This window comes from Camelus ferus, chromosome 14 (assembly GCF_009834535.1).
Source record: "Camelus ferus isolate YT-003-E chromosome 14, BCGSAC_Cfer_1.0, whole genome shotgun sequence".
Lineage (NCBI taxonomy): Eukaryota > Metazoa > Chordata > Mammalia > Artiodactyla > Camelidae > Camelus > Camelus ferus.
In genome coordinates this window covers 48,326,804-48,339,548 of record NC_045709.1, presented here as the reverse complement: position 1 = coordinate 48,339,548, position 12,745 = coordinate 48,326,804, and the positions used below count along the sequence as shown (strand labels likewise).

General features: G+C 38.2%; 1 protein-coding gene across 19 annotated transcripts in view; it reads right to left on the bottom strand.

The window, feature by feature from the left end:
- The window catches only part of RBM26 (RNA binding motif protein 26), a 75,204-nt gene extending 65,359 nt beyond the window's left edge, over positions 1-9,845 (bottom strand). For 9 of the 19 annotated variants that reach the window (XM_032496819.1, XM_032496822.1, XM_032496821.1 and 6 more), the window contains exon 1: positions 9,328-9,843. In XM_032496819.1, coding sequence (XP_032352710.1) covers positions 9,328-9,398 — 71 coding nt within the window. In that variant the 5' untranslated portion in view covers positions 9,399-9,843. Of the gene's footprint in view, positions 1-9,327 lie in introns of all 19 variants that reach the window. The other 10 variants (XM_032496827.1, XM_032496828.1, XM_032496832.1 and 7 more) reach the window with 5 other exon arrangements.
- Positions 9,846-12,745: the final 2,900 nt, after the last annotated feature.

The window sequence follows — 12,745 nt, the reverse complement described above, 5'->3', positions numbered from 1 at the left end:
CATTGTACAAATTGAATGACTTTTCCACCTTAAATACTTATCACGCACAGTTGCTGTAACTTTTGCAGCTTAAAGTGCAACAGCAAAATTAGAATTTCTTTTTCCTTCTTCACAATTTCACAAGTAAAAGTTTCATTCTTATTACTGTAAATCTGAGCAACCTCAGCATAGGATTTTTTCTTAAGTTGAGAACTAACACCATTACACTTAAAGAAAGCACTTTATGGCTTCTTTCTGGCATATCCAAATTGCCACCATTACTACTCTCATGCTTCGGGGCCATTATTAGGTAAAATAAGCGTTACTTGAACACAGGCACTGTAATACCATGACCTGATAACCAGGACAGCTACTAAGTGACTAATGGGAAGGCTATGTTGGACAAAGGATAATTCACATCCCACGTGGGACAGTGTGAGCTTTCATCATGCTACTCAGAAAAGCACACAATTTAAAACTTTTAAATTGCTTATTTCTGAAATTTTCCATTCAGTATTTCCAAACCTCAGCTGATCATGGGTAACTGAAACCACAGAAAGCAAAACCACAGATAAGGGGGGACTACCATATACAAGTTACAGAGTGGGGAAAAAAAATCTACAGTACATTATACATGAATAAAGAACTCCTATAAACCAACAATAAAAGATAGCCCAGTTTTAAAAATAAGCAAGACTTAGACACTTTACAAAAGATTTAATAGTCAATAAGCACATGAAAAGGTCCTCAATAGCATTAGTCATAAAGAAAATGCAAATTAAAACCATAATGAGAATTAAACTGTTAGTCCAAAAAAATGTTAGATGCCATTTCATACTCACTATAAAGGTTAAAAAAAGGAAAAAAATTAATAAATAAAAACCTTGACAATACTAAATATTGTTGAGGATATGGAGCAACTGGAACTCTCATACATAGGAGATAACAATGTGAAATGGTTCAACCACTTCAGAAACAATTTAGCAGTTTCTTATAATGGAAAACATAAATCTACCCTATGACCTAGCAAACACCCTCCTAGGTATTTACATATATGTATTTTTTTTTCCACAAAGACTTGAATAAGAATATTCATAGCAGCCACACTCATAATGCCAAAGTTAGAAAGTAGATGCATTTGTTGAGGAAGGAAAGAAAAACCTAGAAAGAAGCACAAGAAAATTTTCCAGAGAACACTCTAGAGCTTGTTTTATGGGATTACTCTGGTGTATATAACTGTCAAAACTTATGCAACCAATCTGTTTATGTTAATCACACATCATAAATATACACACCATAGTACTATTTGTTCAGTTACTCGATACAGGATGGTTAAATAAATTACAGTACACCCATTACATTAAAATACTATGCAGTCTTTAAAAAAAGGTGGAGAGGGCAAGCTTCTTAAGTATTATATGGAATAACCTCCACGTATAATATCAACTATGTCAAAAAAGAGTAAGAAAAATATACAAACATATTTGCTTGTACAAAGGCAAAATATCTCAGGAAGAACCAATGAGTAACATATCAAGTGTACTCCACTGTTTCATACACATGCAAAATACTAAATATCAAGTTTAAAATAAACTTTTACCATTTCAGAAGTTACTATTTGTAAACTGAAAAGGATTTTTCCACAGAAAAAAAAGGTAGTGGGAGGTAGTGAGTAAGTCTGGTAGGAAGGGTTTACTATCCACTCATTTCTTTCATTCATTCTCAATTCTCTGGGACTAATGAAGCACGAGGAAGAAAGAAAATTACTAGAAGCCATTTAGCTCAAGTTTCAGTTACTCATTCTCCATATGTACACACCAAACACTGAAATACCTTATTTTCCATTTTACTCATAATACAATTCTTTTATCTTGGTCTATGCATATAAAATAATTTTATTTGAGAAGTACTGTAAGACAAAAGGAACTGCTAAAACAGGTAGGAAATGCTAAATCATTTTAACTACCCATCACTCAGATGGAAAAGCCAACTAAGGTTGCAGCAGTAAAACACGGTAATGGGTCAATTTAAGTTAAGAGGGTGAAGGTCATGAAAAATATTTTAGCCATTAATTAATTATAGGAAAACTCTTCTACCAACTGTAAAATTCATCAGACTAGAATTAGAGTACATTTCTTTTGTGTAGCTCCATGAAAGCCAGCAATCTTGCACACAGAAGCATTTACCAATACTTTAATGAATAAATGTTAATACTCTTCAGTGTCCTTACCCTCTTAAAAATACTTAAGTTTTAACTAATCTGAAGGTGCTATAAGGTAAAAATAAAGGGAAAGGGACCCAGAGATGAGTAAAACTTCAAAATGCTCACATACCTGCTTTTATAAAATAAAATAGTTCTACACAAATGCTTCTCTTTCCTTAGGTCATGAGTGCACAAAGTAGGGATTTCAACGAAGGCACTTGAAACTCAGGTGTATACAACACACAAGACATTGTGCTGGATGCTATACAGAACAGGAAGACATTTAACCTCTATTTGGAATTTACTTTCAAGGACCTTAAACTTCTAATAATAATGCTGGAAAATTTAAGAATTAGTTAGTAAACAAGTTTGGAAGTGATGAGTATCATAAACAATGCAAACAGAGAAGAGTCATGGAAAAATAAATCACTGCTTCCAACTGGACAGATGATAAATGGCTTTCTGGAAGAACAGGAATCAGCTTGATCTTTGATTTCAACATATATAAAGGAAATGGAGAAAGGCAGTACATCATAGTGCACAACAAAGTCTGGAATCAAAATGTCCTGTCTTGAATCCCGTCTCTATTATTTATTAGCTATGAATGAAGTGTATTAATCTTCCTAAGACTCAATTTCCTCATCTTTAAAACTGGGATAACAGAACCTAACTCACATACAGTAAGGTACATACAGTAAATGATTGGCATGTAATGAGCCCTCAATGAATGTTACCTTCTACTTAAAGTTGGGGTAAAAGGGACAGTATAAACAATATGACAGAGAATTAGAATAAAAAGTTCAGCCTCATTGAAATTAAGACATATAAAAAATAGGAAGATATAAACTGGGAAGATAATTTGAAAGACATTAGACTTTTGAAAGCCAAGTTTTAAAGTATGCAATTAATTATTCAGGAGTGAAGATTTTGATCAAACAAAAGAATAGGTCAGAAGAACTGGAAGGGAGAAAAGGACTGGTGATACGGAGATTTGTTAAGAGACAACCTGCAATGGTTTGGATAAGGAGTGTAGAGTTCCCTACTGGGCACTGTCATTATAAGAATTATTAAAAGAAAGAGAGAGAACCCAATGATTAAATGAATGGAGAGGGAGGGGAGAGATGAAGGGAGGAGAAGCCAAAAAATAAAATTTCAAACCCAGGTTTTTTGGAGAAATGAAATGGAAGTAAGTGAATTCAGGGAACATTTTATTTTCAGAAACATAGTTTGAAGTTTGGATGAAAGGACCAGGTGGATTTTAGCTGGCAATTGGGGTTAAGACCTTAAGGCTCTGAAGCATGGTTAAGTCTAAACTAACTTATGTGAAAAATAAATGCATAGAGGTGCTCTTGGAAAAGCTCTAAAATTCAAATGCAAATACATATATGCAGTATCCTAGGGAAAAAAAGTCTTTAATCAAACTTTCAAGGCATCTATAATACACACACAAAAAGTACTTAAAGTCACTGGCACGTATCACAACAGAAATTATCCACAGCAATGAACGTGAACAAGGTGTCAAGAGTTGAAATGGTTGAGGAAAAAAAGTCATGGGAATAAAACTAATAAAAATACAATTCAAAGGCAAGAAAAAGAACTTAAAGAGATAGGACTGATTTGAAAAGAGACCCAAAATATTAGGGATCCCAGACATGACATGTTTAAAAAGAAAAAAAAAAGCAGCTATCAACATTATCTAATGTGATACACAGAGGTCAAAGAATTAAAATTTATATAAAATCTTTATATTTAATAAAAACATTTACTGGTAACATTAAGGTAAGCAATTCTGGTGGACTGTAAATAGGAAGAAACTACATTGTAAGGCATTAGGAAGTAAATAGTTGGGGGCAAATGAGTGAAAAATTAAAGGCTGACTACTTTAAGATTTAACAGTGACAGGAAAAGAAAGCTACCACGAAAGTGATGAAGTATGATTTCATTTTTTGTTTTGTTTTTTGCTATTGTTCTGAGTTTTTCTTAAGGAATGGGAGATTGACTCTCTCTGGCCAAAGGAGTCTATAGAAAAGGAAAGATCAAAGAAGGGAAATAGGAGTAAAGTTCAGGAATAAAAAGATCACCTTTCAGTTCTTCCAGTAGAATAGGGACAAAAATAAATTTTAATGTGGCAACAAAGGTATAGTAACAAGTATGACTGACATGGAAAAGATTACAGAAACTGAAGTTTCTTTTTTAAAGTCTAAAGCACTGATGACCATGACGCTTTAGAACTTCATTCCTTTATAACAATAGCTACTACCATGAAAATGTAATAGTAAAAAAGTATATACAGTAATAGGAAAGAATACACCATATTGTGTAGTAGTAAATAAAGAACATAGCTCCAGAGTCAACAACCTGAGTTTAAATCACTGTTTAGTCACATGTAGGAGCTATGACTCTGGCCAAGTGTCTTAACCTCATGCTTCACTGCCTCAGTGTCATCACTTGCAAAATGGAGGTAATATTTACCTTATAGAATTGGAAGTAATAAAAAACTTATAACAATCATATAAACATTAACAATAGCAATAATAGTAATGTAATCTATTTGTGTTTAGTCAACCAGCATTTAAGAAAGGAGAGAAGGGCTAGGCTCTTAAAAGTATGTTTCATTCAATATTTTCAACTACAGAAAGAAACAAGTGTAATTCTCCCTATTATAAGGAAAAGGGAAGTTCATTTGCCTAGATTACTCAGTTAATAAGTGGCAGAGCTAAGATTTGAACACCGGCCTACCTTGACACAAAATGTTTCCTTCCCACTATACAACACCACCTCCACAGCACTACATAGCAGCAGGAACACAAAACTAGGCATTCTGTTCTTTACTACTAAACTCAACAAAATCTGAGCATGTCATTAAATCTATCTGCCTTTCAATTTTATTTTCTGAAAAATCAAGGGGTTTGATTAGATCTTGAGGTTTCCCTTTAGCTAAAAAAAAAAAAAAAAAATCCATAATTGGTTGGGGGAGGGTTGATAATAGCTCAGTGGTAAAGTGTGTGCTTCACATTAACATGCACCAGGTCCTGGGTACAATCCCCAGTACCACCACTGAAAAGAAAAGAAAAAAAAAAAAAACAAAAACAAAACACACACACACACAAACCAAAAAAAAAAAAAAACCACCTAATTTTATTAAACCACTACATTTAGTGATGGGTAAACCCATAAAAAATTTTAAAATACAACAGAAAATCTTTTGTTTAAAAAACACGAACAGAAAAATTGGACATCAAAGAGTTAGTTTAATTTTTTCCAGGACTTCACATTATAAAAAAGAAACTAATATTAGAACAATCAACATCTAATTTTATTTTATTATTAGCAAGTAAGACTAAGCAAAAGTTTGATACAACAAAACATCAATCTTAAGTATTTCAAAAATGACAATCTTAACACTTATACTTTCAGTAAATTATGAAAAAGAAAACTCTGAATCCTGATATACCTATAGACAACTATAGGCAACTGAAATACAGACTTATCAACTCATGCTAAAGTGCAACCAGGCTGGTTTTTTTTTTTTTTTTTTTTTTTTTTTTTTTTTAATATTAATCTGAAAACTCCTCCCCTAAAGCCTCTAAAGCCCTTCTCTGGCTTCCCACTATCCTTCAATGAAATCCCGAATCCTTAACATGACTCAACAGTCTCGTGTGATCTGGCTGCTCTCTCTAAAGCTATTCACTGCTATACTTTCCTTACTCTTTTTTCAATTTCTTTCAGTTCCTCCAAGACACCTCTTTTGTTTCATTGGCCTTTATACCATCTGCTCTCCAAAACCTATAACGCTCTCCCAGCTCTCCATTTCCATCCTTTGCCCCAGCAAACTGTTCTTCATCCTTCCCGGCTGCGATGAAATTTTATCAACCCAGGAAAGCCTTTCCTGAACTCCTACACATATATTCTGACAGCATTCTGAATTCATAACACTCATTAGTCTTATAATTACTTGTTCATTATCTGTCTTCCCTGCTAAATGGTAAACAATACGAAGATAGTCATCTCATGCTGTGTTTCCTACTATCCCCAACAACTAACACATTGCTGGAGAGGGTATAGCTCAAGTGGTAGAGTGCATGCTTAACATGCAGGAGGTTCTGGGTTCAATCCCCAGTACCTCCTCTAAAAATAAATAAAATAAATAAACCTAATTACCTCTCCCCCCAAAAAAAAGTTTTTAAAAAAGAGAAATTGTTTAGCACAGAGTAGATTAAGTGCTCAATAAATATTTGCTGAATTAATACATTCAAATTATGGTGCAAGTCAAAAACCGTGAGATACTTTACTAGAACAAACAGCTATAAAGTTCTACACAGGTTTCAAGTTACATCTTACCCTTGGTCCTTCAAATGGTCCTGCCTCAAATAGGTGCTATCGGGCAATTACAGTTTTAAAGTAAAGGAAAAAACACTCTTTAGATTAAACAAACACATCTTAAAGTTTCACAAAACCAAGGTAAGAAATCATAGATCTTAAATAATTAGGATTAGTTTTAAAAGTCATCTAAAAGAATTCACCTGAAGTGCAATTAAAGGGACAAACTTGGATAAGGGTTCAATTTTACATCAGCAGTGTGCATTATAAAAGAACCAATTCCTACCACACTGTCTAGGCTCTGCAAGCAGTGCTTTATTCCAGCAATAATGACTGCAGTGCTACAGTCGTCTGAGTAGGCTACAGGATACCTGAGTATGCTTCATTAAAACTAAAGAAAAATTACAAGCAAACACACTAAGAAGCTATAAATAATTTTCTCTTAGGTTAGTGAAAAAAAGGAAGTGGTAATATAGCTGGTAAGTCATTTGTAAACTGAAGGCTTAAAAAAAAGGAATGCTATTTTAACTTAAAACATTCTTTTAAGTTTTCTGTTCACTTAATACTTATTGATTGCTAATTACAAACCAGGCAGTGTTCAAAGATTTTCTCAATACATATTTATTGTCTCCCCTGTTTAGACATGAGGAAGCAGAGGCACTGAGCTAAGTAATTTACCCAGTATATAGCTGGTAAGTGGCAGAGGTAGAATTCAAAGCCAGCCATTCTGGCTCCAGAGGCCCCCTCTAAACCACTACACTACACTGCTGCCCAATCCACTGCTTCAGTCCACTGAAATACGGCTTCTATCTGCACCACCCCTCTCCAGTGAAACTTTTTACTAAATCCACCAATGATTTTTACTTTACCAAACAGGGGCCACTTATCTGCCACCGCCTGTTTCATCCGCTACACAGCATCCCATCAAGCTGACAATCCACCTTTTTTGTCATACATTTGCTTCTTTAGTGACATCTATCCCAATCTTCTTCCTACCTCAGACCTCGACCCCTCTTCTCTTCCCTATTTACATTCTTCCTCAGAAATCTCCCCCAGTTCCAAGGCTTTAAATGCTAACTGTATGACTCCAAATATTTCTAGTTTTGGCTTCAGTTCTAAATTCAAACCCACCTACCTATTTGATATCTCACTTAGATGTATAACAAACACCTTAATCATCAAAACCAACCATCCTACTCTCCTCCCTTCAACCTGCTCTCTCCAAGCCTTCTCTACCATCACCGATCCAGCTGCTTAGGCCAACTTCTTAGTCATCGCCATTGATTTCCCTTAGCCTTATCTCCCATGTCCAATCCATCACCTAGTTCCAGCCCATCTACTTATAAAACATATTTAGTACCATCTCCACTATAACCCTAATGCAAACTATCTACATCTCTGCCTATAACACCCTTCAGAATGGGTCTCCTTACTTCTAGTCTTGCCCCTTTTAACTCCACAAAGCAGGCAGGGTTAAAACAAAATCACAGATCAGTCCTTGTCTGCTTTACATCATCTAATGTCTTCCCATTATATTTCAAACAAAATCCTAGCTCTTCACCATGGCCTAGAAGATCCTGCATGACAGGCCTCTGCCTACTTCTCCAACTTCATATCCTGCCATTCTCTCCCTCATGGTAAGGTTTCTCTGCAGCCACAACTGTTTTCTTTTTCTTCCTGGAACACACCAGGATCATTTCTGCTACATGGCCTTTGCACTTGCTTGCTGTTCCTTCTAAAAGGAACATTATTTCTCCAGACTTTCACACAGATAGTTCCTTCTCCTCCTTAGGTGTTGCTCAAATGTCACCTCCTCTGAAGTGAGTGACATTCTAACGACTCTTTTGCATGATCTTCTATTATACAACCATCATTACTCTTACTACCTGAAGTTATCTTATTTACTTGCTTACTATGTCTTCCTGGCTTTGAAATTTAAAAGCTCTAGCCCCAACGCCTCCCGAAGTACATAGTAGGCACTTAATAAATTTAAGTGAGTGGATTTTTACCCATTGTATTTTAAGCTGTTTACTGTAAATCAACCAATTTTGATAAAGCCCCTGGCCTATGATATATTTTGTATGTATTAAAAGATAAATCCTTAAAACACTCCTTAATTTTTCCCATCTATTACATTTCAGCACTCTGAACCCCCCTCCATCAAAACACCCACACACCCCTATAGAATCCTACTTAAAACTGCTAAATATTCCATATGGACAGACTGTATTTTCTTCCTCGAAGCGAACAAACGTGTAGGTGGGAAAAGGGTATTTTACTGGGCACCGTAGCACCTGTTACATCTTCAATCAGTGAAGAGAGGTGCTGATGAGCCAGATAGCACATGGGAGACACGGCCTTTCTTTCAGGGATTTTATTTAGGTAAACCGTGAGTGGCTTAGACTAGAACTGTCCTAATCCCTAATAAGGGCTATTCACTTCATTTAAAGAAACAAAGCAAAATGGTCTGTGGACAGGAAATTACAGTCGGATTCACTTCAAAAAAAAAAAAAAAGATTTAAGGGCCCTCGGCAAATACGAGTTCGAGTTGTAGTTTGGGGTCGGTCTACATATAACGGTAAAACAAGAGGAAGAGACATTGGTTTAAGGACCAATTCAGCGATAAAATAAAGGTCAGCTCGGGCTCCCAGGGGTATCCTGAACCTGGAGCGAGGGTGGAAGAGGAGGAAAAAACACAAGAGCCCTGGGACCTCCGTTCACCGCTTCGGCCTCCACCGCAGGCACCTGGGGAAACTGCACACATCTGTTGTGTCCACCTATCTCCCACTTCCATCCCTGCAAGGAAATAGCCCCCGGATACTCACATGGGCTCGAGAGTCTTGCTGAGCCAGGACTTGAGTGCCTCGAAGTTTTCAATGATCATTTTAGAAACCATCCACAGCGGCCCCGAGGCCCGTCACACTCCTCAGCCCGCCCAGGTCGCGGCCGCTACAGCCGCCGCTGCCCCCGCCCCCTCCTCCGCGCGCCGCCCGCGTGGGCCGCGGTGGGAGGCGCCGGTGGCAGGTTCCCGCGAGCCCCGATCCGCAACAGCTCCGCGGGGACCGCCGCAGGCCGCGAGTTCACAGGGTGTCAGGCGCTCCCCCTCCCCGGACCCCGACCCGGGCTGAGGCAGCAACGGTTTGCCTGGGCCCTCCCCCTTCCCTCCACCACAGCGAATCTTCCCGGACCGAGCGCGCGACACGCGCCTAGACCCGGGCTTTCTCTCAGCCTTGGGACCAGGTGCTTGTTGGCAACGCAGAAGAGGCAAAAGTGAAGAAAGCGAAGACGAAGGACAGCTGAATGGGAACGATTCGGGGGGTCTTCCCGGCTCCCAGCACCCCCAAGAAGATGGCTGCCGATAAATCTCGCGAGAATTGATGAAGTCTCGCGGTGACTCCCGGAGCCTGCTGGGAAGAGACGTAAGACGGGCGGAGAGCGCGCGCTGGGAAGTGCGGTAGTTGGACTTTTGCGTATTTGCGTGGTTTGTGGCCCTTGTGCTTTTCCACGCTTTGGTCCTCTTAAGGAATGAAGGCTCTCTTTTTTTCAGAAGGAGCGAAAGGCTGCTGACTTCAGAAACAGCGGGAACCCTAGCTTGTCGTCTGTAACAGACGGCGTGACGCATCAGCTGGAACGAACCTGCGGACTGGAGCTCTCCTGGGAGAGCGTCCACTCGGATTTGCCGGGACGCGAGGCGGCCAGGGGCTACAGGTGTGCTGTGCTGTACTGCCTCTGCCGTTAATCTCAGGGTCCTGCAGTACTGTGTTCCGTTTGTGCTGTGATGTGGACAAAACAGGGAAGAACGGGCTGGTCGAATCTAACGCACTGAGACCTCCAGCGGATTAGCGTCTTGTACAAAATTATTCGATTGATTAATTGGCAGAGCACTGGTGACCTAGGGATGTCCCTAGCCCTTGACAGTTCTCAGGTAGTCTCCAATCATCTGAAACTTTCTGACTTTTCCCCAGCCAGAAATTTTCTCCATTTACAGCCAATTCAGCCCCAGATAGGGAAATTACATAGTATCAGAAGAGAGAGGCTTCATATCAGCATCCTAAATAAATAACTTCCTTTCTCCAGGGTGGTCAGATAAGTTTGATTCCTGCTTCCCTTGTTCTATTTGCTATTATTTACTACCATTGTACTAGGTGGAATTTTGCAAAAGGTCCAGTGCCCATAAACCATAATGAAATGAAAAAATTCATAGTGTAAAGACAGTAAATAGACCAATAAAAAGCTCTTTATGGCAGACACAGTGGTAGACTAAATTGTCTGAGTTTATAATTTGCTAGAGTAAAGTGTCCTTAATAAGTGGGAAAGATTTGATCAAGTAAGAAAAGCTAGACATTTGTTTTAAGATATAGCATATAAAGTAGCACTTAAATTAGAAGTCAACTACTGAATAACCAGGGTGTTGATTAAAGTGATTTAGCTAAGTGAAATAAGCTGGACACAAAAAGGCAAAAAGTCTGTTATTTCCACTTAAGTGAGGTATCTAGAGTAGCCAAACCACTAGAGACAGAAAAATAGAATGTTAGTTGCCGGAGGCCAGAGGGGTGGGGGAGAATATGGAGTTATTTTTTTAATGAGTAAAAAATTTCAGTTTGGAATGATGAAAAAGTTTTAGAGATAGGTGGCTTTGATGGTTGTGCATCAATGTGAGTGTTGTGAACTGTACACTTAAAAATGGTTAAAATGGTAAAATTTTACCACAATTAAAAATAATTTATATATTTAACATTGCTAGGGAAAAATGTAAAATCCTAATTGTGTAGCCTTTCTGTTGAATAGCCTGCCACAGGCAGGACTCCACCAGTGTTTTCAATATCATCACCAGCTGTTGGGTAACTCTGGTCCTCCACTGTAGCTAATCATCGTTCTTCCATCAAATACTGCATGCTCCAGGTAAACCGATCTGCTCACCCTCCCCTCCTCCAAACATTTATGCACATCATTTCCACAGGGAAGGCTTCCACTTCTTTCTCTGGCTACTCAAAACTTTGCTCACCTTTCTCTCTCAATACCACTGCTACTGTATTTTGGAAGCCTGCTCATATTTTTCCAAAACAATGGCAACAGCCTTTTAATTTCTCTGCCTCTTAGCTACCCCCATATCAGTTCATCTTCAGTTGCCTTTATCATCATTGCCTGTAGTAGCAATTATTGTAAACGTGACTCTAATCACGTCACTTCCCTGCTTAAAATCTTCAGCAACTTCCACATTGTCTTCTGGATAAAAATCTAAATTCTTTACCACCTATGAAAGGCCTTTTATAATCAAAACATTTATATTTGCCTTAGAAACTTTTTTCGCTGCCTCTGAACCTTTGCTCCAGCCGTGATGAACTATTTTATGTTCCTTGAAAGAGGTGTGTTCTCTCACTCAACTGATCCATTGGAAATTGTTTCCCTCCTTGCACTTGATGGAATCCTACTCATCCATCAAAATTCAGTGCATACATCACCTTTGGGAAGGTGCCCATCCTTGCCCTCCCTGCTCTAAAGCAAGAGTCCCTCTGAGGTTCTATCACATCAGCCTGTGCTTGGGTCTAATAATGCTAATTGCTTTATTTTTGTGATTATCTGACTATCTGTTCAGTAGTAGACTGTTCATGGCTTTGAATCTCCAGCTCCATGCATGGCTTCCTGATATATACAGTCAATTTTCAACTCTCAATTTTTTGAGTGATCAGCTGAAGCCCTGACACTTCCATGAAATCTTCCCTGAACAGTATAGCTGATAGCAGTCTCTTCCTCTTCTAAATCCATGGTTACAGTGTTTATTATCACTCCACAACTTCCTAGCATGCTTCTCTTCTTAACCTTTAACACTTATCCCTCATCACTTCAGTGCTTCATCTTTGGCTTTGTCTTCAAAGGTGATGATTAGGTACTGTGATAAGCACGGCAACTAAGAAAAGACTAAAACAACCCCCATAGACTACTTTCTCTATTCAATAACAAACATTCCAGAATGTCCAGTATTAGGTTACCTACTTAACATTTTCCAACACACCATACTCTTTCAAAGCCCTGTGGCTTTGTTAGTGCTGTTACTTTTGCCTGCAATCACTTTTTGTTGCTTAAATACCAGATGCCCTAGGCAAAGATAGTTGCTTCTTGGTTCCTGCCTATAGAATAGACGTTAAAACATTTAGTTTTTTCATCTGTTTCCCTAACTAGATTATGAGCTTTTTAAGGATTAGAACTCAAGTATATTCTTTTTTGTACTTCCTGCACTTAGTA